Genomic DNA, 24,624 nt, shown 5'->3' on the forward strand with positions numbered 1-24,624 from the left:
ACGCGCTGCAGGACTGTTTGTATCGCACACGATATCACACACAAGTAAACATGCCGCGGGACTGTTTGTATCGCACATGATGTCACACACAAGTAAACCCGCTGCAGGACTGTTTTTATTGCACATGATATCACAAACGAGTAAACACGTTGCAGGAATGTTTGTATTGCACATGATATCACACACAAGTAAACATGCTGTGGGAATGCTTGTATCGCACATGATATCACACACAAGTAAACGCACTGCGGGACTGTATGTATCGCACATGTTATCGCACACTAGTAAATGCGCTGCAGGATTGTTTGTATCGCACATGATATCACACACAAGTTGACATGCTGCTGGACTTCTTGTATTGCACATGATACACACACAAGTAAATGCTGCAGGACTGCTTGTATCGCACATGATATCGCACACTAGTGAACACGGTGCAGGACTGCTTGTATCGCACATGATGTCACACACAATTGACCGCACTGCAGGACCGCTTGGATCGCACATGATATCACACACAAGTAAACATGCTGCAGGACCGCTTGTATCGCACATGATATCACACACAAGTAAATGCTGCAGGACTGCTCGTATCGCACATGATATCACACACCAATAAACACGCTGCAGGACTGTTTCTATCAGACATGATATCGCACACAAGTAAACACAATGCAGGACTGCTTTAATTGCACATGATATCACACACCAATAAACATGCTGCAGGACCGTCTCTATCGCACATGATACCGCACACAAGTAAACACAATGCAGGACTGCTTGTATCACACATGATATCACACACAAGTGAATGTGCTGCAGGATCGCTTGTATAGCACATAATATCGCACACAAGTAAATGCTGCAGGACTGCTTGTATCGCACATGATGTCACACACAAGTAAACACAATGCAGGACTGGTTGTATCGCACATGATATCACACACCAGTGAATGCGCTGCAGGACCGCTTGTATTGCACATGATATCACACACAAGTAAACACGCTGCAGGGCTGCTTGTATCACACATGATATCACACACAAGTAAACACGCTGCAGTACTGTTTGTATCGCACATGATATCACACACAAGTAAACAAGAAAAGAGTGGTGGGCGTCCAGGTCAATCTGTTCATCCAACAGGCCATGACCCCAAAAACTCTTTGCGGGCTGGCAGGCGTGGGTGTAGACCCCAATTCATACGCTCTGGTATGATATGTATCCACCGCTCTGTATTATATGGGAAAAGAACATTTCAATGAATGTTTTTATGCAACCTTGATGTCAATGAAATCCTTCCTCTGTGCTTGGCCTGTAATGTTGTGTTGTTAGGTGAAATAAAGCAAAGTGTGATTAAACTGCACGCCTTGTAGGATGCGGCTGTTTGAGCAGGTGGAGTGTTTAGACAAGTGAACAAAGAGGAGCAAACCTCAGAAGAAGTGAGGTGTGGCGTGCAGTCAAGTCGAGCCACTCACGTCTTCATCTTGTGTTCATATTTCCATCTTTAAAGGAACCATGAGCACCAGTCTGGTAAGTCACTTTTAAACCTTCAATATGTCACCCTGTCCTGTTGAAACTCTTCTAAAAAAAAAACTTTCTGCTGGTCATTAAAAAAGTCATTCAAGGGATTAAATGGCATTAAAAGTTTTAAATATGATGTCCGCAGGCTTTCAAAAATGCATACAGAAAAGACAACAAAACAAACAGTTTTTCCAATTGGAAGAAAGTTTACTTAAGTGCAGTTTTTGCTAACAAAATAATATTGAGTCCATTTTAATTAGTTTTTATTCACCTTCCAATTACAATGGTTAGAAATACTACAGTAATGAAAAATACGTTTATAGCGTTTACTCGCATTGTTATTGTTATGATTACACCTACTTTGGCTTCAGCTAATGCAGGGGTGTCCAAACTTTTTCCACTGAGGGCCGCACACTGAAAAATCAAAGCAAGCGGGGGCCATTTTTATATTTTTTATTTTAAAAACCAATACAATACATGTATAAAAAAATATACATTTAGGCCTCCACTCAGTCTTGATCCCGGGGACCCCAAAGGGTTTTGGTCAAAAAAATATTTAAAATGTGTCATTATTCAGTACTATTATTTTTATTATTATTCAAGGTTTAAATCTCTAGATCAACATTAGGTCTATCTGTCAATATAACGTTTTTAAATATTTAAGTTGTATGCTCTTTTTGTCAAAGAAAACCCTGTTTTTTAATGAAAAAAAACACAAAATATATAATATTTTTACCCAATACATTTTTTTTGTGGAATATTTGAGATAATATAATAATTGGAGCCTTAAAAAGGTCAATAATTCGTAACAACATTGATTTTAATTCATTATTATTTTTGGAGCAAAGACACTTAAAAACAAATGACACTAAAAGGGTCCTACTCATTAAAGTGTTGAAAAATATTTTTTTTTATTTTTTTTACTGTTTACTTTTAACACGATAATCTCGAGATCAACTTCAGCTGTATCCGTCAATTATAAGTTGTATTGTTGTTTATGGTTTTTGTTTGTTCGTTTTAGGCCCTTCTTTAAAAAAAAAAACATTTGGTTTTTTATATGGCAAACACAAAATATGCAACATTTTCCCCAAAGAATATCTCAAAGTGGAATATTTAATGTGACGTAATTGGAGTCTTGAATAGGTCAATAATTCATAATGACATTGATTTTGATTCATTATTATTTTTTAAAGAAAGAAACAGCCTGCATGGCAGCTTTGTGTTATTAGAGTAAACATTGCAACATTTTCTTGTTCACCTGGTTGCTCTTTCATACCACTTTTTATGTTGTTGTTGTTGTTTTTATCCTATTTTTATAACGTGCCGTGGGGCCGTTAAAAAGTGACTTGCGGGCCGCACTTTGGACACCCCTGAGCTAATGTAAACTATTCAACATTGTTATTGTTAAATGTTTACAATGTTGTCTATGCACACGTTGGTTTAATACCCATCTGCAGTCGGACATTAAAATAGTTTGAAGTTGCATTCAAACGCATGAAATGACACCTGCAGAAATCCACACTTTTACATGTTTAGTGGCTCTGGTGCCATCCCAGTCACTGCCCGTGTGTCCTTGGGCAAGACATTGAACCCGGCCGCAGCACATTTTTAAAATACCATGATTAAAAACAACATAAAAAGTGGTATAAAAGTGAAATGTAACAAGAAAAAGTTGCAATGTTAACTCCAATAACACAAAGTTGCCTTGCAGGCTTTTTTTTTTCTCCTTAAAACTGTCATTGCTCAAAAAATTATCCAACTTATAAATGACAGATCTGAAGATGATCTCCAGACTTAAGTGTTAAAAATAAAATATACACCTGTATATATGGTTGTTTTTTTTTTAATTTTTATTTGTGGAATCCTTTTTGACCTCCGATACCCTTAGTCTTGTTTTTTTCTCTTTTTTTTTTTTTTCGTTGGGATATAAACAAAAAAGTAATATTTTTAGGGCAGACAATAGATGTATGATGTATGCAAATATGATGTAATGGATAGGAATTCATGATGCTGGAAGTCAATAAAAATAAAAATAAAAATATATATATTTTTTTTTTTTACTTTTATTGTCATTTAATGAATTAAATGTTATGAATTGTTGACCTATTTAAAACTAAAATGACTTCACATCAAATATTTCCATTTCTGTTTTTACCATAAAACAACAGGGTTTTCTTTGTAAAAAAAAAAATAATAATAATAAAAATAAATAAAAAACAGAGTTTTCTTTGTAAAATGATTATAAACACAATAAAACAAGTTTTAAAAAATTGTCAATGTATGGATCTGAAATGTATCTATAGATATTTAAGTGTTGAAGGGAAAAAATATTAATATATGACTTATTTTTAACACTTTGATTACACTTTAGAATCCTTTTTCCTGTGAAAATGAAAGCAAATGTTTCATATTTCACTGCACTAAAGCAACTTTAGAATGTTTGTAGCAGGACTCCCGTGAAAGAGATTATTTCATCTCTCTGATACTTTCTTGGATAAATAAGTTCTCAGTCACACTTGTACTAATCCACCAACAGAGTTTGGATCCCAGCGAGCGTTTGCGCCACGACGCCGCAGAGAAGACACGTCTTCCAGGGAACTTAGAGTTGAAGCCTCAGTTTGTTCACCATCTGACCTCCAGTCCTTCACCTGACCTCAAGAACACTCCCAGACACAAAGGTTTATTCCAACTATTAACTTTATGAAGATGAATATGTTTCATAAATACATCATATTTAACTCACAAACATTAAACGTGTATTCCAACTATTACATTTGTGAAGATGAATATGTTTCATAAATACATCATATTTTACATTAAGGTTTATTTATTAATTTTCCTTGCAGTGATGTCACTACATCACTTATTCAGCGTCCAATCAAGATGCTCTGATGTCATCCCTCATATATGCATGACATTTAGAATTACTGTTTGTTCAATATTGATCTAGAAAATGTAATCCAGACATTTTATTGAAATAAACCTACAGGAAATGTAAGTAAAAAGGCTTATTTGGTGGAAAAATGGAGTAAAGAGGCAGAGTATTCTGAATATTATCTTTTTTACTCTTATCTGCTTAATTTTCCTGCAGTTCATTCATCGATAGAACTTTAGAATGTTTTATAAAATAGATCATAATTAAGTTTTATAATTTATTTTGTTGTAAAAAAAATTATTTTGAAAACTTTATTTGGTTTCTATAAAAGATATATATATATATATATATATATATATATATATATATATATATATATATATATATATATATATATATATATATATATATATATATATGTATATACACATTTATTTTTTTGTATTGTTTCAAAAATATTTATTTAAAAAAACATTGATTAAATATTTAGATTGTTTTTATGGTCTGTAAATTATAGAACAAACTTTATTTTGCTTTATTTTGTCATAAATTTTATTTTGTAAACTCCATTTTGTTAAATTTTGTGTTGTTGATTTAATTTCTATATATGATATAATAATTAGTTTTGCTGTGTTTAAAAAATATTAATTTTAGAAAAAAAGTATCAACCATTTAGATGTTTTATAAATTTGAGAACATCAACTTTTTTCCCGTTTATTTTCTTTCTAAAATATTTGTTTTGTTTTTTAAAAAAATCATTTAGTCAACTTTATTTTATTCAATTTTGTAATGTATTTTTGTATTTCCCTATAAATGATAGAATTATTTGTTTCACTTAATGATTCAAAAATATTTTAGAAAACAAATATTGATTAATCATTCAGATTTTTATTATGATTAATAAATTACAGAACATGAACTTATCCTGCTTTATTTGAAAAAAAATATTTTGTAATCTTTATTTAGTTCAATTTTGCATTTTATTATTTAGTTTTATATTCTGTAAAATATACTGTATAATTTTTTTATTTTTTTTAAAACATTGATTGAACATTTAGATTTTTTATGGTCTGTAAATTATAGAACAAACTTTATTTTGCTCTATTTTTTTATAACAATTATTTTGACAACTCCATTTTGTTCAATGTTGTGTTGTTTATTTTCTATAAATGATATAATTATTAGTTTTGCTGTGTTTCAAAAATATATATTTTAGAAAAAAATTATCAACCATTTAGAATTTTTAATAATTATAGAACATAAACTTTTTTTTTCGTTTATTTTCTTTCTGAAATATTTGTTTTTGTCATAAGAATAACAGTATTTTTTTGAATTGTGTATTGTTTTTTTTGTTTGTTTTATCCTCTATGTATGATATAATTATTTATTTTGCTCTATGTCTCAATGTATTGAATAATTAACCATATATAATTTTTCCATGATCTAAATATAATTTTTTAATGATCTATAAATTATAGAACATCATTTTTTCAAAGTGTGCAGATGGTGCGATTAATTCACGACAAAGAATGGACAAATCTTCATAATCTAGAATTAAAGTGTGTCGATACATTATAACCAAAATTAAATAAATAGCTTTAAACTTTCCACCTATACTCTCAGAATGAAAGGTTTGTTTTGTGTGTGAGGTTTCAAACGCAGGTGTGTCACCAGGATGCTGTCTGCTGGCTTCTGCCTGCTCATCTTCTTGCTGCTGGTTGGAATCCTCTTGGCCTACTACTGTGAGTACACGTCTGAATATATCTTTTTAATACTACTGAAGGACAAATACTCCATGACAATAATCACTTTTTGAGAAAACCCAAAACCAGTGAAGTTGGCACGTTGTGTAAATGTAAATAAAAACAGAATACAATGATTTGCAAATCCTTTTCAACTTATATTCAATTGAATAGACTGCAAAGACAAGATATTTCATGTTTGAATGGAGAATCTTTTTTTGCAAATAATCATTAACTTAGAGTTCAATGGCAGCAACACATTGCAAAAAATATGGCACAGTGGCATTGTTACCACTGTGTTACATGGCCTTTCCTTTTAAAAACACTCAGTAAACGTTTGGTAGCTGAGGAGACACATTTTTTAAGCTTTTCAGGTGGAATCCTTTCCCATTCTTGCTTGATGTACAGCTTAAGTTGTTCAACAGTCTGGGGTCTCTGTTGTCGTATTTTAGGCTTCATATTGCACCACACATTTTCAATGGGAGACAGGTCTGGACTACAGGCAGGCCTGTCTAGTACCCGCACTCTTTTACTATAAAGTCACGCTGTTGTAACACGTGGCTTGGTATTGTCTTGCCGAAATAAGCAGGGGGGTCCATGATAACATTGCTCGGATGGCAACATATGTTGCTCCAAAACCTGTATGTACATTTCAGCATTAATGGTGCCTTCACAGATGTGTAAGTTACCCATGCCTTGGGCACTAATACACCCCCATACCATCACAGATGCTGGCTTTTACACTTTGCACCTAGAACAATCTGGATGGTTATTTTCCTCTTTGTTGCGGAGGACACGACGTCCACAGTTTCCAAAAACAATTTGAAATGTGGACTCATCAGACAACAGAACACTTTTCCACTTTGCATTAGTCTATCTTAGATGAGCTCGGGCCCAGCGAAGCTGCCGGCGTTTCTGGGTGTTGTTGATAAATGGCTTTCGCTTTGCACAATAGAGTTTTAACTTGCACTTACAGATGTAGCAACGAACTGTAGTTACTGACGGTGGTTTTCTAAAGTGTTCCTGAGCCCATGTGGTGATATCCTTTACACACTGATATCGCTTTTTGATGCAGGAATCGAAGGTCCGTAATATCATTGCTTACGTGCAGTGATTTCTCCAGATTCTCTAAACCTTTTGATGATATTACAGACCATGGATGGTGAATTCCCTAAATTCTTTGCAATAGCTGGTTGAGAAATGTTGTTCTTAAACTGTTGGACAATTTGCTCATGCATTTGTTCACAAAGTGGTAACCCTCGCCCCATCCTTGTTCGTGAATGACTGCGCATTTCATTGAAGCTGCTTGTATACCCAATCATGGCACCCACCTGTTCCCAATTAGCCTGTTCACCAGTGGGACGTTCCAAATACTGTAAGTGTTTGATGAGCATTCCTCAACTTTCTCAGTCTTTTTTGCCACTTGTGCCAGCTTTTTTGAAACATGTTGCAGGCATCAAATTCCAAATGAGCTAATACTGTATTTGCAAAAAAATAACAACGTTTCCAGTCGAACGTTAAATATCTTGTCTTTGCAGTCTATTCAATTGAATATAAGTTGAAAAGGATTTGCAAATCAGTGTATTCTGTTTTTATTTACCATTTACACAACGTGCCAACTTCACTGGTTTTGGGTTTTGTGTTTGTACTTCCCCGGCTGACGAGCGGCTAGCAGCTAACTGGGTGTGTTTATACGCAGTGTGGAGCCGCTCCCCTAAGTTAGTTGGAACCTAGCAGGTGTCATGTTAATTGCAGTTATTAATGTTGACATCATGTCGTCCTTGTCAGTTTCGTCCCGCTGCATCCACGGAGTCCAATGTTCTGCAGGCGGCGGCTGCGTGTGGGCGTCGCAGTGGTGTGACGGAGTGAGGGACTGTCCGCACGGCCAGGATGAAGATGACTGTGGTAAGAAGATCCAAGATGGCTGTTAGTTTCGGCGGTAAATAGTAATGTAACGCGTTATTTTTTATATTCAGTAACTCAGTTACCGTTACTACATGATGCGTTACTGCGTTATTTTACGTTATTTTTTATGTAGCATCGGCTAGAAACAGATGATCTGAGTGTGTTTTATTGCAGCGCTGGGGTGTCGTCCTTCTGTGTCACAAAAGAAAAGAAAAGACGTGCTTTGTGTGGGTGGGGGTGGGGGGGGGCTCCCAGATCGTAGTTGAGGAGCGCAGGGGAGACTTTCCTCCAGGGCCTATGTACTTCGGGGCTAACAACCTTCACTTTACCCGGAAGTGGGTCTTTACAGCTGAGGGTGAATGACGAGGCCGGTGGTTTGTTGCAACTTTGTGACTTTATTGGACGCAGCCATCCACCAAGCGAGAGCCCCTGCACGCACTCACTGTCGCCGCTCCCTCACCTCTCTCGCCCACTCACTCACTGATGTCACTCACCTCACATGCTGTCATATCATAAAGGGCCACACACACACACACACACACACACACATATGCTACTCTCATAACAACTAACAAGACATCATGGCGAAGCCAGAAGTCGAGTTTCTTAACATGGAGACATTCTCAATACTTTTCTTTTGACGAGCACAAAGAAAATAAAATTTTAGTTGAATGTAAGTTGTGTCTTGGATCAAAGATCCTATCTACTTCAAGTTAAAGTTAAAGTGCCATTATGTTGCAGCTATTTAAAATAGTTTGGTCAATTTGTTCTGGCCTGAAATAAATTGGCCCTTTGAAACATATCTTTGTCTTTGTGTGTTGTATGTAGACCACATTGCTTTCTGAGTTCAGTGATGCAAATGCATGACAAGTCGATCAACAGATTGTATTATTCTCCAGTGCAATAACAGTACTGAAATGAAGGCTAAAAGGGCAATAATGAGAGCCTTAAAAAAAAAAAGAAAAGAAAAAGAAGTAACTAAATAGTTACTTTTCACAGTAACGCATTTTGGTGTAAGTAACTGAGTTAGTAACTGAGTTAATTTTGAGATAAGGTAACTAGTAACTGTAACTAGTTACTGGTTTTCAGTAACCAACCCAACACTGCTGCCTACTGATCGGCACGTTCGACAGTGTTTGCTTTCTTTGTGAGCTCAGTGAGGCTGCATGGTTCCAACTTCCTGCTCCAAGTCTACAACCAGGAAAGATGGCGGAGTGTTTGTTCTCACGGTTGGACGCCTGAGCTGTCCAGAGCCAGCTGCCGGGACATGGGTTACAGCGGGTGAGCAGGCGTCCATGTTGGACTCTTCCAGCAACTTTTCACGTCCTTCCAGCAACTTTTCACGTCCGTCTCTGATAGGAGCACCAAGGTTCTGGCAGGTTCCAGTGAAGAACTGTCTCAGCCAGGACTCCTCGTGGACACATCCCAGACCAACCCCCATGTACCCCTCGTGCAACAGCTGGCCCCTGGGTGGGCAATTTGTGATATACAACTAACTAGCTAGCTAGCTAACTAGCTAACTAACTAGCTCTTCTTTGCTGCAGCAGTCAGTGTCCAGGTGACACCGTGGTGACGCTGCAATGTACAGGTAATATTTGTATTTTTATTATTATTATTACTAATTATTATTATCACAATTATCATCACAATTATTATTATTATTATTATTATTACTACTACTACTGTTATTATTATTATTATTATTATTATTATTATTATTATTATTATTATCCATCCATCCATTTTCTACCGCGTGTCCCTTTTGGGGTTGCGGGGGTGCTGGAGCCTATCTTAGCTACATTCGGGCGGAAGGCGGGGTACACCCTGGATTATTATTATTATTACTAATTATTATTATTACTATTATTATTATTACTTATTATTTTCGTTATTGTTGTTGTTATCATCATTACACAATATTATTATCAATATTGTTATTACTATTATTATTATAATTACTAATTATTAGTATTACTAATATTACTATTATATTATTATTATTATTACTAATATTATTATTACTAATATTATTATTACTGCTATTACTATTACTACTATTATTATTACTATTATTATTACTAATTATTATCACTATTATTGTTATTGATAATATTATTATTACTAATATCATTATTATTACTATTATTATCATTGCTATTATTATTACTATTATTACTATTGCTAATATTATTTATACTTGTATTATTATTGCTATTGCTATTATTGTTACTACTGCTATTGTTATTATTACTATTATTATCATTATTATTATTACTGTTTCTATTATTATTATTATTACTTATTATTACAAAATGTACTTAATTATTTGGATTAGAAAATATCTGGAGATACTTCGGGGAGCAGTATTCCATAAAATAAATCATATAAATACATTTCAAAATAACTAACGCAGAAAATACCAAAATGTATTAAACTGAAATAATTCGACCCCGATGGCTGGATGGAGTCTATTAATTAATAATATTCTGGAAATTTTGTTATTTAGTTTTCCTGTATACTATGTTTTTTAAAAGTATAGTTTCATGACAATTTCAGCGATCAAATTGTTATGTGTACAGAGGGAGTTGACGGTACAGACCAAGGAGGCAGTAAAGCACTATGATTTATTATATATATATATATATATATATATATATATATATATATATATATATATATATATGGAGTGTGACAAAAACCAAGAGTGTGTGTGTGAGGCTATGTGTGTGTTTAGCTGTAGTGTGTTACCGTAATGTTGAACGAGAGGAGGGACAAGGAATGAAGGAAGACCGTGGGCAGGCAGATAGTCGGGGGCTAAGCGTGGCGCAGAAGGTCCGTGTCCAAGTGGGAGGTCGAGAATCCAAAAGGGCAGTCCGGGAGGCGAGAGAACAAGAAATGACGAGACACGCAGCTCGCCAACACAGGAACAAAGGCAGACCACTTATTGTTCTAAAACCAATATATGGGTCATAAAATGAACACATTTGCTTGGTTGTATGTTGGTAATTATCAACAATTTAATGCATTCTTCCACATTTGAATTAATTCATTTTGCATTTATCAATTTGTCTTTTATATTTATTTTGAAATGCAATACACCAAACTTACTAGCATCAAACACTGTATTGATGCACACAGACTTAAAAATAGACACTAGGTGGCAGTAAAAGCACACACTCAGACCTCGCTGTACTGCTTTAATTCATTCTAAGTCATTATAATTATAGAAAGAACTGTTGACAGCAAACTATCGTGCTCATTTGTGTTGGTACATTAGAGATTATCATCATACTTCAACAACTCTAACATGTGAATGCTGCCTCTTTGCTACACTCTTAGAAATAAAAGTGCTAAGTAGAACCATATAAGGTTCTTCGGCTCGTCCTCATAGGAGAACCCTTTTTGGCTCCAGGTAGAACCTTTTTATAAAGGTTCCACCTGGAACCCTTTTGGAGGGTTCTACCTAGAACCCAACATGAAGGGTTATACCTAGAACTGTGTGTGTAAGGTTCCACCCAGAACCCCCCATGAGAGGTTCTACAAAGAACCCACGCAGGGAGTTCCACTAAGAACCCTTTGATGTTTCAAGGGTTTCATCTAGAACCCACACAGGGAGTTCCACTAAGAACCCTTTTGTATTTCAAGGGTTTCATCTAGAACCCACGCAGGGAGTTCCACTAAGAACCCTTTCGTATTTCAAGGGTTTCATCTAGAACCCACACAGGGAGTTCCACTAAGAACCTTTTCGTTTGTCAAGGGTTTCATCTAGAACCCATGCAGGGAGTTCCACTAAGAACCCTTTTGTATTTCAAGGGTTTCATCTAGAACCCACGCAGGGAGTTCCACTAAGAACCCTTTCGTATTTCAAGGGTTTCATCTAGAACCCACACAGGGAGTTCCACTAAGAACCTTTTCGTTTGTCAAGGGTTTCATCTAGAACCCATGCAGTGAGTTCCACTAAGAACCCTTTCATGTTTCAAGGGTTTCATCTAGAACCCACACAGGGAGTTCCACTAAGAACCATTTCGTTTGTCAAGGGTTTCATCTAGAACCCATGCAGGGAGTTCCAATAAGAACCCTTTCATGTTTCAAGGGTTTCATCTAGAACCCACACAGGGAGTTCCACTAAGAACTATTTCATGTTTCAAGGGTTTCATCTAGACCTGACACAGGGGGTTCTAAAAACATCCCTTTTCAAAGGTTTTCACCGATAACCGTCTTGTCTTCTGAGGGTTCTATAAAGAACCATATTGTATTCTACAGATCAGTTTAGTTCATAGTATGTTGTGGTCATTTATCATGTTGACATTGAACAAACATTCAAAACATTTTAATGAGAAAAACATTTATTTAAAGATAGTCCAACAAAACAGGAAAGGCTGTGTAGGTCCCAGGGGAGAACAGGTCAAAAGTCAGCATAGGTCCAGTGGAATCAGCAACATGACAGGCCAGACACATCATGCTGTCCTCAGTAGGTGAATTTGTGTAAATAAATCTCCAGCAATGGTGACATGGCAGAAAGAGACACAAAATAGTTTTAGTTCAATCAATCCAAGGTGCACTTACTGCATTTACTGCGCCTTATTGTAAGCTATCTACCAACAATAAAATAATGCATGGTCCAATGAAAAGAATCAGTGTACATACTGTATGTACTAATTGTGACAGTGGAACAGAATCATGAGAAAGTGAGGGAATCCCACAAAGTTTTCACATTGATTTAAATAATGTTGAAATACTTTTCAGTGTTATGCAACAAGTACTCAAAATGTTAAGTATTGTAACAATAATGGAAATCTAGAGACGTCACTATGCCAAAATCAAACAAAATGTATTGGTCCAAAATATGTATTAAATAAGGGGTATTTTTTTATCAATATGTACAAACAAAGGGCAGCAGCAGGAATTTGACCATTAACAAGAACATAAAGTATGAAATCCCATGCTGCAACACATCTGCTCACTACTCCCCACTTCCGACACAGTTGTATAGTCTCTTCGCTGAAATGGGTACAACACTGTGGTCCTTGATCCCCAACACAAATCTTTCAATGAAAATAAGAGTTTTTCTCAGTTCCTTTGGGTACTGGACAGCAAAAACAATATAGAGTGACATTAATGCACTCATAGCATATGATTTGTCCATGCTGCTGTCCTTAGTCAAAACCTGTATACCATCCAGGTATAGGACTATCCTTTGTGCCTGCAAAGGGTTCCCCTCGTGTGTGTTATGGAGCATGATTGCTGGAGTAGGCACGCTTGGCTCCTATGCAATAAAAACAGATACATGTCAGTAAATAAAACCTGCTGTGAAAACAGCAAAATGACTCAATGTTGCCATAATATGGATAATGCCAATTCCTAAATCTTGACCTTAAATGCAGTATTTACCTCCAGTAGAGTGTATAGAAAGGATGAGTCCTCTCTGAAAATGGAAGGCAGCAGTAGAATTGCTGCATCCCTAATGAGTCCTGAGGAAATAAAATTATTCTGTAATATTTTTAGTTTTCAGAAATACAGATTGTGGCTCTTATAGATACACATATAGGCCTAGATGCCTCGTCTTACTGAATCATCCAGGCAGGCATCGATTGCCCTCTGGCAGCAGTCCTTTAGGTCACACATAGATGCTCTTTGAACCATCTTCGTTGCCATTCGATCCAACTCTGTGACCATTAGCAATCAGCTTCTACAAGGAATTGCTCCTTCATCTCCCACAGAAGCTGTAAGGAGGGATAAAAAGTGTCATCTCAAAATACTTGATGATCATAAATGAAATAATACACATACAATTAAATATGGTCAATTCAATGCTTGAAGATACCAACTATTTTAGGAAGCTTCAGTGCGGGAAACTTTTCGATGATTTCCTCTGCCTTGGCAGTTGCCATGAAGGTCTTTCGGTATGCATAAGTTCGTCTCATTCTCTCCTTTAAAGAGTTCAGATCTGGGTGTACCTTAAGCATCTCTGTAGACATTTCATTGATATGAGCTTCAATGCTCCATTCATCCTATCTACATTCTTCACTCTCCTGAGCCTATATGCATTCAAGAAAAATGACAAGCAATATAGTAAGAGGTAACCATTAAGATGAGGTGTACATGTTTTTTAAAAAGTTATATAATATGGAAGAATCATCCTCTCTGTAACCTTCGTCTTGTGTTATCTTTCTGCTACCACTATGTTGGAGACCAAGCTCAAGCCCAGTCTCCCTGCTCCTCCTACCCGCACATTAGTGTGTGCTCAACATGGATGTATTAGATCCATGGTGCTCACCAGCCCACCCATCCCTCCAAAGACGAGCTAGATGGCGACCGCATTGCCGCTACCGACAATGTTAAAGCTCCTTCTAACATTGACAATTTATACTATAATGTTTCATTAAAATAACAACTACGATAACCTTTTTAGGATGATTTAAGATTAATTGTACAGATATATTGTAACCTATTTTGTTATGGCAGCTCTCAGCAGAGCTTTGTCAGGTATTGTATTGTTTGACCACAATACAATTTGTTTGTTTGTTTTCTACAAGAAAACAAACAAATAAGCAAACAAACAAAACATAACAAGAAACAAATGCTTAGTCCACCTTTTACCATAAAAGTCCTCAGCTAGGGTCAAGCATGCTGAAATAAGATATTATATTTAGCTCACCTTGATTCTCGGAAGTTTCTTCTGTTCTCTCTCCTGTTCTTCTTTGTTCTGTTCTGTTCACAGTAATCACTATTGGTATGTCACACCTGGTTTGTAGGCAGGGAAGACCAGACCATGTGGTGCAATCCATGGGGCAACCAGCTCTTAACTCACACATGACAGCCACCATCATGCCAGCTCCCTGGCCCAACACACCAAACCTTGCCCTTTCCCCTGGGAGATCAGGGTTCAATTCCCAGCATCAACAAACCCTGATGTAGTAGCCTAAAAGTCAGCATTACGGTGTGTTTTTTGCATCAGTTAAGGCTTGGCCTCTGACATCAAAGACCGTCTATCAATGAACTTATGTGCAGCTTCACAACTGGACTAAGCCAGTCAGCAGGGTACAGCAGCCATGGGATGAGGCCGATCATGGAAAAGTATGAGGAGAAGACAAATACATGAGTAAAATTGTCTGTAAAATAAGTGTTTAATATTTTTTAAATTGTCTGTCACTAATCCACACATCACCTCAGTATGCATTAACATGGTCACTCTGCATCAACCAGGCCTTGAACTCACAACTTCAAACTGTATCCCTAGATCACCTGACTTGTAACAAACTTTCAAAAGCCTTTGTCCAGTGAGTCGTATAGCTCACTTAGATGCCCCAGAAAGAGGGGTTATATCCTTGCTGCAGGGACCACCTTGCTAGTTCTTTGCTGTGTGTCATTTCCTCCTGAAGAAGGGAGTAGTGTAACTAAACTAAATAAACACAATAATAACTGCTGTGCAGTGATGGGTCGGGTCCGGGCGATTTTTGGCAAATTAAGGCAATTCTGAGCAACAAACAGGAGAACAGGAAGGCAAGACAGTTGAAATTATAAAGTTCCTTTTGCACCAGTTGAGGCTAAAATCCACAACAATAGAACCAAAGACTGTGGTCTATCATGCTGAGCTAATTGGCAAGTGACAATTCAACAGTGGCTTCACAAATTGATTAAGCCATTCACTGTTGTGCATGCAGATTTGAAACCACTGTAAATATATCAGTTATCAAGACAAAAGTCTGAAAATACACATATTGCATCTAGACAGAATGGAGATATTGGTAATTTGATTTTTTAATTGATTCGATTTGCTCCATAAGTTAATAACTGATGTTTAATCTATCAAGACTCTAAAATGTATATGTTTGCTTCACAAAGACCATCTGGCATTTTCATGAGCTGTCATCACCACCTTTGTCAGGGCTTGAACCCAGGTTCTTTGGCACCAAGAACCAGCTCCTAAATCACTGAGCTATTTCTCAAACGGAATCACCAGCCAGACAGCAGTTGTCAAAAATGGTCCTCCCAGTCACAGCTAATCTTTGCCTGAGTCAACAAGATTTGCTGATGAAGATCTTGCTTTCTTATAATTAATGGTTGTGGAAATAAATTGGTAACAGAACACTGCCATTATTTGTATGTCTGATCATAAGGTGTAAGGTAATAGACTAGTATGGTGGACCTGATGACTGAAGGCAGACAGCTGGTTAGCTCAGTCACTATTGCCGGTGACTTTAGACTGGGTGGCAGGTGTTCAAATCCCAAGATGGGCAATTATGTTACAGTTTGATCAACAGGATCTGGGGTAGAAGAGTTTGCTTTAAAATAAACCAAAAAATTGTATATGAAAAGTATTTGTATCAGTAGTCACAAGGAAATGTATTTTGCACCATTATTGGCAAATGTTATCAGGAAGTATGTCCCTGGTGACACAGGATCTTACCCATGCTTTCAACAATCCCTGAAGAACTCTTTCTTCCAAAAACGGTTCTCTGGATCAAAATAGTTCTTACTGGAACCCTTAGTGTTAGTGAGAACCCTTTTTAAACCAATTATTCAGAAAAGGGGTTTTAAAGGGTTCTCTGGATCAAAATGGTTCTTACTGGAACCATTAGCGTTACCAAGAACCCTTGAAAAACCCTTTCTTCGGGAAAGGGTTTTTCAGAAGCAAATGGTTCCAGTTAGAACCTCAGCCCTTGTAGAAGAACCCTTTTGGAACCCTTATTTCTAAGAGTGTAGGTGAGTATTGCAAATGAAATTATCTTCTTAATTGTCTTACCTTGGATAAATAAATGTTGAATAAATATATAAATACATGTCAACTAGGAAGTATACAACATTACCCAGAAGGCTTAGCACTGTAGGCAGGAACAGGAAGTAGGATTGGTTGAATTGGCACTATGTTGACATGGAGGCACTGATCTAAATATTTCTATATTTTATGATCTTCCTCAGCTGATTGGCTAACATCAAACTTTAATGAGGTTAAACTATGAAGCGAAGAGTCTGAAGATTTGAATCTGGCATAAAGGCAAACAGGAAGTGTTTCATCCTCTCAGCTTGTGCAGGAGTCAACTCCAGCCAGCCTTCTGGAAGTCAGCAGGCCTCGTTGGGGGCGTGGCCTTGGCAGGTGAGTTTGCAGGTGGCCGGCACCCATCGCTGCGGAGGAGCCATCATATCCCCCTGGTGGATCGTCACGGCGGCCCGCTGTGCGCTCATGTGAGTCGTCACAGACGTACTAGGTGCTCCTCTGATGGACGTGCACCTCACCTCTGTCTCCTCCTAGGACCTCCAGCGCTGCAGACTGGTCCGTGTACGCAGGTGTGCTGCGTCCTGAGGACCTTCTCTTCACACCTGCTGCCTCTGTCAGTCTGCTGGTCGTCCATGAAGACTTTGACGCCAACACTCAGAGGAATGACATCGCTTTGATGAGACTCAGCTCACCTCTCCACTTCTCAGGTGCTCGTCTGTCATGTGACCTTTGAACACGGTTTCTGCTTATCCCAGCTCTTTTCTGCTCCGACACTGAGGAATGAACCTTTGATATATTTGTGATTAAGGGATATATACATTATCTTTGATTGAATGCTTGAACCTGGCCTTTTCCTGAGAACCAGTGTCCTCTGTAGTGGACATTTGCTGTAAATCTCCACTACAAAGGACGCTAATTCTCAGGAGGATATAGCAGGAAATGTACACTACAGAGGACATAGCAGCACATGTCCACTACAAAGGACGTTTGTTCTCAGGAAGATATAAGAGCAAATGTCCACTACAGAGGACGTTGGTTCTTAGGAGGATATAACAGCAAATGTCCACTACAGAGGACGTTAGTTCCCAGGAGGATATAACAGCAAATGTCCACTACAGAGGACGTTAGTTCCCAGGAGGATATAACAGCAAATGTCCACTACAGAGGACGTTAGTTCCCAGGAGGATATAGCAGCAAATGTCCACTACAGAGGACGTTAGTTCCCAGGAGGATATAGCAGCAAATGTCCACTACAGAGGACGTTAGTTCCCAGGAGGATATAACAGCAAATGTCCACTACAGAGGACGTTAGTTCCCAGGAGGATATAGCAGCAAATGTCCCCTACAGAGGACGTTGGTTCCCATGAAGATATAGCAGCAAATGTCCACTACAGAGGACGTTGGTTCCCAGGAGGATATAGCAGCAAATGTCCACTACAAAAGACATTAATTCTTATGAGGATATAGCAGCAAATATCCACTACAGAGGGTGTTGGTTCCCAGGAGGATATAGCAGCAAATGTCCACTACAGAGGATGTTGGTTCCCAGGAGGATATAGCAGCAAATGTCCACTACAAAAGACATAAGTTCTTATAAGGATATAGCAACAAATGTCCACTACAAAAGACATTAGTTCTTATGAGGATATAGCAGCAAATGTCCACTACAGAGGACGTTGGTTCCCAGGAGGATATAGCGGCAAGTGTCCACTACAGAGGACTTTGGTTCCGAGGAGGATATAGCAGCAAACATCCACTACGGAGGATGTTGGTTCCCAGGAGGATATAGCGGCAAGTGTCCACTACAGAGGACTTTGGTTCCGAGGAGGATATAGCAGCAAACATCCACTACGGAGGACGTTGGTTCCCAGGAGGATATAGCAGCAAATGTCCTCTACGAAGGACGTTGGTTCCCAGGAGGATATAGCAGCAAATGTCCACTACAAAAGACATTAATTCTTATGAGGATATAGCAACAAATGTCCACTACAAAAGACATTAGTTCTTATAAGGATATAGCAGCAAATGTCCACTACAGAGGATGTTGGTTCCCAGGAGGATATAGCAGCAAATGTCCACTACAGAGGACGTTGGTTCCCAGGAGGATATAGCAGCAAATGTCCACTACAGAGGACTTTGGTTCCCAGGAGGATATAGCAGCAAATGTCCACTACAGAGGACGTTAGTTCCCAGGAGGATATAGCAGCAAATGTCCCCTACAGAGGACGTTGGTTCCCATGAAGATATAGCAGCAAATGTCCACTACAGAGGACGTTGGTTCCCAGGAGGATATAGCAGCAAATGTCCACTACAAAAGACATTAATTCTTATGAGGATATAGCAGCAAATATCCACTATAGAGGGTGTTGGTTCCCAGGAGGATATAGCAGCAAATGTCCACTACAGAGGACGTTAGTTCCCAGGAGGATATAGCAGCAAATGTCCCCTACAGAGGACGTTGGTTCCCATGAAGATATAGCAGCAAATGTCCACTACAGAGGACGTTGGTTCCCAGGAGGATATAGCAGCAAATGTCCACTACAAAAGACATTAATTCTTATGAGGATATAGCAGCAAATATCCACTACAGAGGGTGTTGGTTCCCAGGAGGATATAGCAGCAAATGTCCACTACAGAGGATGTTGGTTCCCAGGAGGATATAGCAGCAAATGTCCACTACAAAAGACATAAGTTCTTATAAGGATATAGCAACAAATGTCCACTACAAAAGACATTAGTTCTTATGAGGAAATAGCAGCAAATGTCCACTACAGAGGACGTTGGTTCCCAGGAGGATATAGCAGCAAATGTCCACTACAGAGGACGTTAGTTCCCAGGAGGATATAGCAGCAAATGTCCCCTACAGAGGACGTTGGTTCCCATGAAGATATAGCAGCAAATGTCCACTACAGAGGACGTTGGTTCCCAGGAGGATATAGCAGCAAATGTCCACTACAAAAGACATTAATTCTTATGAGGATATAGCAGCAAATATCCACTACAGAGGGTGTTGGTTCCCAGGAGGATATAACAGCAAATGTCCACTACAGAGGACGTTAGTTCCCAGGAGGATATAGCAGCAAATGTCCCCTACAGAGGACGTTGGTTCCCATGAAGATATAGCAGCAAATGTCCACTACAGAGGACGTTGGTTCCCAGGAGGATATAGCAGCAAATGTCCACTACAAAAGACATTAATTCTTATGAGGATATAGCAGCAAATATCCACTACAGAGGGTGTTGGTTCCCAGGAGGATATAGCAGCAAATGTCCACTACAGAGGATGTTGGTTCCCAGGAGGATATAGCAGCAAATGTCCACTACAAAAGACATAAGTTCTTATAAGGATATAGCAACAAATGTCCACTACAAAAGACATTAGTTCTTATGAGGATATAGCAGCAAATGTCCACTACAGAGGACGTTGGTTCCCAGGAGGATATAGCGGCAAGTGTCCACTACAGAGGACTTTGGTTCCGAGGAGGATATAGCAGCAAACATCCACTACGGAGGACGTTGGTTCCCAGGAGGATATAGCAGCAAATGTCCTCTACGGAGGACGTTGGTTCCCAGGAGGATATAGCAGCAAATGTCCACTACAAAAGACATTAATTCTTATGAGGATATAGCAACAAATGTCCACTACAAAAGACATTAGTTCTTATAAGGATATAGCAGCAAATGTCCACTACAGAGGATGTTGGTTCCCAGGAGGATATAGCAGCAAATGTCCACTACAGAGGACGTTGGTTCCCAGGAGGATATAGCAGCAAATGTCCACTACAGAGGACTTTGGTTCCCAGGAGGATACAGCAGCAAATGTCCACTACAGAGGACATAGCAGAAAATGCCCACTACAGAGTGTAGTGGACATTTGCTGATATATCCTCCTGCGAACCAACGTCCTCTGTAGTGAACATTTGCTGCTATATCCTCCTGGGAACTAACGTCCTCTGTAGTGGACATTTGCTGCTGTATCCTCCTGGGAACCAACATTTGTTGCTATATCCTCCTGGGAACCAACGTCCTCTGTAGTGGACATTTGCTGTAAATCTCCACTACAAAGGACGCTAATTCTCAGGAGGATATAGCAGGAAATGTACACTACAGAGGACATAGCAGCACATGTCCACTACAAAGGACGTTTGTTCTCAGGAAGATATAAGAGCAAATGTCCACTACAGAGGACGTTGGTTCTTAGGAGGATATAACAGCAAATGTCCACTACAGAGGACGTTAGTTCCCAGGAGGATATAACAGCAAATGTCCACTACAGAGGACGTTAGTTCCCAGGAGGATATAGCAGCAAATGTCCCCTACAGAGGACGTTGGTTCCCATGAAGATATAACAGCAAATGTCCACTACAGAGGACGTTGGTTCCCAGGAGGATATAGCAGCAAATGTCCACTACAAAATACATTAATTCTTATGAGGATATAGCAGCAAATATCCACTACAGAGGGTGTTGGTTCCCAGGAGGATATAGCAGCAAATGTCCACTACAGAGGATGTTGGTTCCCAGGAGGATATAGCAGCAAATGTCCACTACAAAAGACATAAGTTCTTATAAGGATATAGCAACAAATGTCCACTACAAAAGACATTAGTTCTTATGAGGATATAGCAGCAAATGTCCACTACAGAGGACGTTGGTTCCCAGGAGGATATAGCGGCAAGTGTCCACTACAGAGGACTTTGGTTCCGAGGAGGATATAGCAGCAAACATCCACTACGGAGGACGTTGGTTCCCAGGAGGATATAGCAGCAAATGTCCTCTACGAAGGACGTTGGTTCCCAGGAGGATATAGCAGCAAATGTCCACTACAAAAGACATTAATTCTTATGAGGATATAGCAACAAATGTCCACTACAAAAGACATTAGTTCTTATAAGGATATAGCAGCAAATGTCCACTACAGAGGATGTTGGTTCCCAGGAGGATATAGCAGCAAATGTCCACTACAGAGGACGTTGGTTCCCAGGAGGATATAGCAGCAAATGTCCACTACAGAGGACTTTGGTTCCCAGGAGGATATAGCAGCAAATGTCCACTACAGAGGACGTTGGTTCCCAGGAAGATATAGCAGCAAATGTCCACTTCAGAGGACGTTGGTTCCCAGGAAGATATAGCAGCAAATGTCCACTTCAGAGGACGTTGGTTCCCAGGAGCATATAGCAGCAAATGTCCACTACAGAGGACATAGCAGAAAATGCCCACTACAGAGTGTAGTGGACATTTGCTGATATATCCTCCTGCGAACCAACGTCCTCTGTAGTGAACATTTGCTGCTATATCCTCCTGGGAACTAACGTCCTCTGTAGTGGACATTTGATGCTGTATCCTCCTGGGAACCAACATTTGTTGCTATATCCTCCTGGGAACCAACGTCCTCTGTAGTGGACATTTGTTGCTATATCCTCCTGGGAACCAACGCCATATGTAATAATTTCCTGTCATCATTAAATGGCCCTGATATGTCAAAATGCATTAATAAATCATGTTATTTTCCAATACCTCTATAACTGATAAGAGTAGTTCAGCCAAGATATGCTCATTTCAAAATTAGATTTACAGCCCCGAAATCGTGTTATTGTTTTCATTTCGATGCCCCGCCCTCCACCGTTTGACCAATTAGAAAATCTGTGAGTGTGTCACATTCAGGTTGCCAGTTACGCACCGCCCCCACTGTCTAGCTACTGCCACTGGTAAAGTTACTAATCATGTCAGACCTTAGTAAATCTAAAAGGCCTCGTTACCATTCTCAACTTATTCATGACAAAGCCAGGTACACAACCAGGATTTGTATCGGTTATGCATTTTAAAGATGGAGACGATTGAAGGCTGAGAAGAGTTTTTCATCTGACGCCAAACTTGCTTGCCTTGATAAGTAAGTCAGGCATTTATGTTTTCTTATTTCTTGTAATAAATGGAAATGGACATTTGGTATGTAAACTATATTGTCCAATACAGTCTATAATATTGTCTAACAAAGCTAGTATGTCCCTGCAACCAATGCTTAGTGTGATGGTGCTTAGCTCCTAGTGTAATGCTAAGCATGCTAGCCCGTTCAATGACACATGGACATACAGGCTAACGGGCATATATTTATGTTGATGTGTCATCCAACTGACGGGGCAAAATATATTTTCGACAAATAAAACCTCTGTGGATATGGGTAGCGTCAGTGCCTATTTCCTTCTCAATATGCTGATATGCTGAGGAAATGGGTTCCAACATTAGCATGGCTGTCATTATGGCAATGTGAAAGGTATGCAGACAGCCAAATAACATGATACAATAATTCCCCGTTTGTGTAGCACAGGGGTCGGCAACCTTGACCACTCAAAGAGCCATTTTCACAAAATAAAGAAAACAATGGGAGTCATCAAATTCTTTTGAAATTGAAAATGAAATAACACTGCATGTGCTATGTATAAACCAGGGGTCTCAGACACGCGGTCCGCACCTTAATATGAAAATGTAATGTTAGTGCGGCTCGCGAGTTTTATATGAATGCCGCTTGACAGCATCACACTTGCCAACCGTCCCAATTATTCGGGGAGACTCCCGAATTTCAGAGCAACAATTCTCTCATAAGGGCGTGCTATGATGGCACTGTCTTTAGCGCCCTCTACAACCTGTACAAACAGCTTGCCAGCCCAGTCACATGTTGTATGCGGCCGCTGCAGACACACAAGGCATACTTACTCAACAGCCATACAGGTTACACTGAGGGTGCCCGTTTAAACAACTTTAACACTCTTACTAATATGCGCCACACTGTGAACCCACACCAAACAAGAATGACAAACACATTTCAGGAGAACATCCGTGCGTCGGTTGAGGTGGGCAGGGTTGGGGTGGTAGCGGGGGTGTATAATGTAGCCCGGAAGAGTTAGGGATGCATGGGATTCCGGGTATTTGTTCTGTTGTGTTTATGTTGTGTTACAGTGCAGATGTTCTCCCGAAATGTGTTTGTCATTCTTGTTTGGTGTGGGTTCACAGTTTGGCGCAGATTAGTAAGAGTGTTAAAGTTGTTTATATCACAACCCTCAGTGTAACCTGTATGGCTGTATGCCTTGCAGTCACTTACGTGTGTAAGCAGAGGCCGCATACTACATGTGACCGGGCCGGCACGCAGATAGCATGGTGTAAAAGCGGACGCGACGACATGTTGTAGAGGACGTTAAAGGCAGTGCCATCACGGCACGCCCTCAATATTGTTGTCCGGGTAAAAATGTTTGCCCCTGGAGATTTCCGGGAGAGGCACTGAAATCCAGAAACCTCCCGGAAAAATCGGGGGGGTCGGCAAGTATGCAGCTGAGCCGCATCAGAGTGATCAAAGAGCCGCATGCGGCTCCGGAGCCGCTGGTTGCCGACCCCTGGTCTAGCATAAAGGCATAACTTGGTAAAATGTCTCCTCTTTAGTGTTGGGTGTACATTAGGCTGCTAAGCATCCTCAACTTATTTTCAAAATAAAATGCTAGTGTTGGTTTTAGTCTTTGTTTTCTAATAATACTGACAATAACCATATGATTGCCATTTGTTGTGATATTGTACGCAGGCATGACGTACTTCTTCCTGAAAATAGCCTAATTTCTGTGTCAAATTAGTTGATTAGAGATTTGTTATCGACAAAAAGCTTGTTGATTCAGCTATTATTGTCCCAGCACCTCAACCCCTAGTAAGAGGCAGTGGAAGTTTGAAGTTCCTTGAAGTAGCCCAGTCCATCCAGCTGGATTTCACTGTGTATCTGGCAACCTCAGTTAGGGAGGGGGGCGGGGGGGGGACTACAGAATTTTGACCGTGATTGCCATATCTGGCCAGATTATTACATATGGCACCTTTATGTAGGAACA

General features: G+C 39.1%; 1 protein-coding gene across 4 annotated transcripts in view; it reads left to right on the plus strand.

The window, feature by feature from the left end:
• The first annotated feature begins 1,448 nt into the window (after positions 1-1,448).
• Positions 1,449-24,624, plus strand: part of LOC133575326 (transmembrane protease serine 2-like) — a 31,888-nt gene continuing 8,712 nt past the window's right edge. For 3 of the 4 annotated variants that reach the window (XR_009811480.1, XM_061927976.1, XM_061927978.1), the window contains exons 1-9: positions 1,449-1,531; positions 4,059-4,200; positions 6,047-6,139; positions 7,928-8,044; positions 9,202-9,325; positions 9,404-9,514; positions 9,589-9,632; positions 17,071-17,230; positions 17,298-17,470. Coding sequence is in view for 3 of the 4 variants with exons in the window: in XM_061927976.1 (XP_061783960.1) it covers positions 1,517-1,531; positions 4,059-4,200; positions 6,047-6,139; positions 7,928-8,044; positions 9,202-9,325; positions 9,404-9,514; positions 9,589-9,632; positions 17,071-17,230; positions 17,298-17,470 (979 nt within the window). In the remaining variant the exon portion in view is untranslated. The remainder of the gene's footprint in view (positions 1,532-4,058; positions 4,201-6,046; positions 6,140-7,927; positions 8,045-9,201; positions 9,326-9,403; positions 9,515-9,588; positions 9,633-17,070; positions 17,231-17,297; positions 17,471-24,624) is intronic. The other variant, XM_061927977.1, reaches the window with a different exon arrangement.

Source organism: Nerophis lumbriciformis, linkage group LG35 (genome assembly GCF_033978685.3).
Source record: "Nerophis lumbriciformis linkage group LG35, RoL_Nlum_v2.1, whole genome shotgun sequence".
NCBI classification, from domain to species: domain Eukaryota; kingdom Metazoa; phylum Chordata; class Actinopteri; order Syngnathiformes; family Syngnathidae; genus Nerophis; species Nerophis lumbriciformis.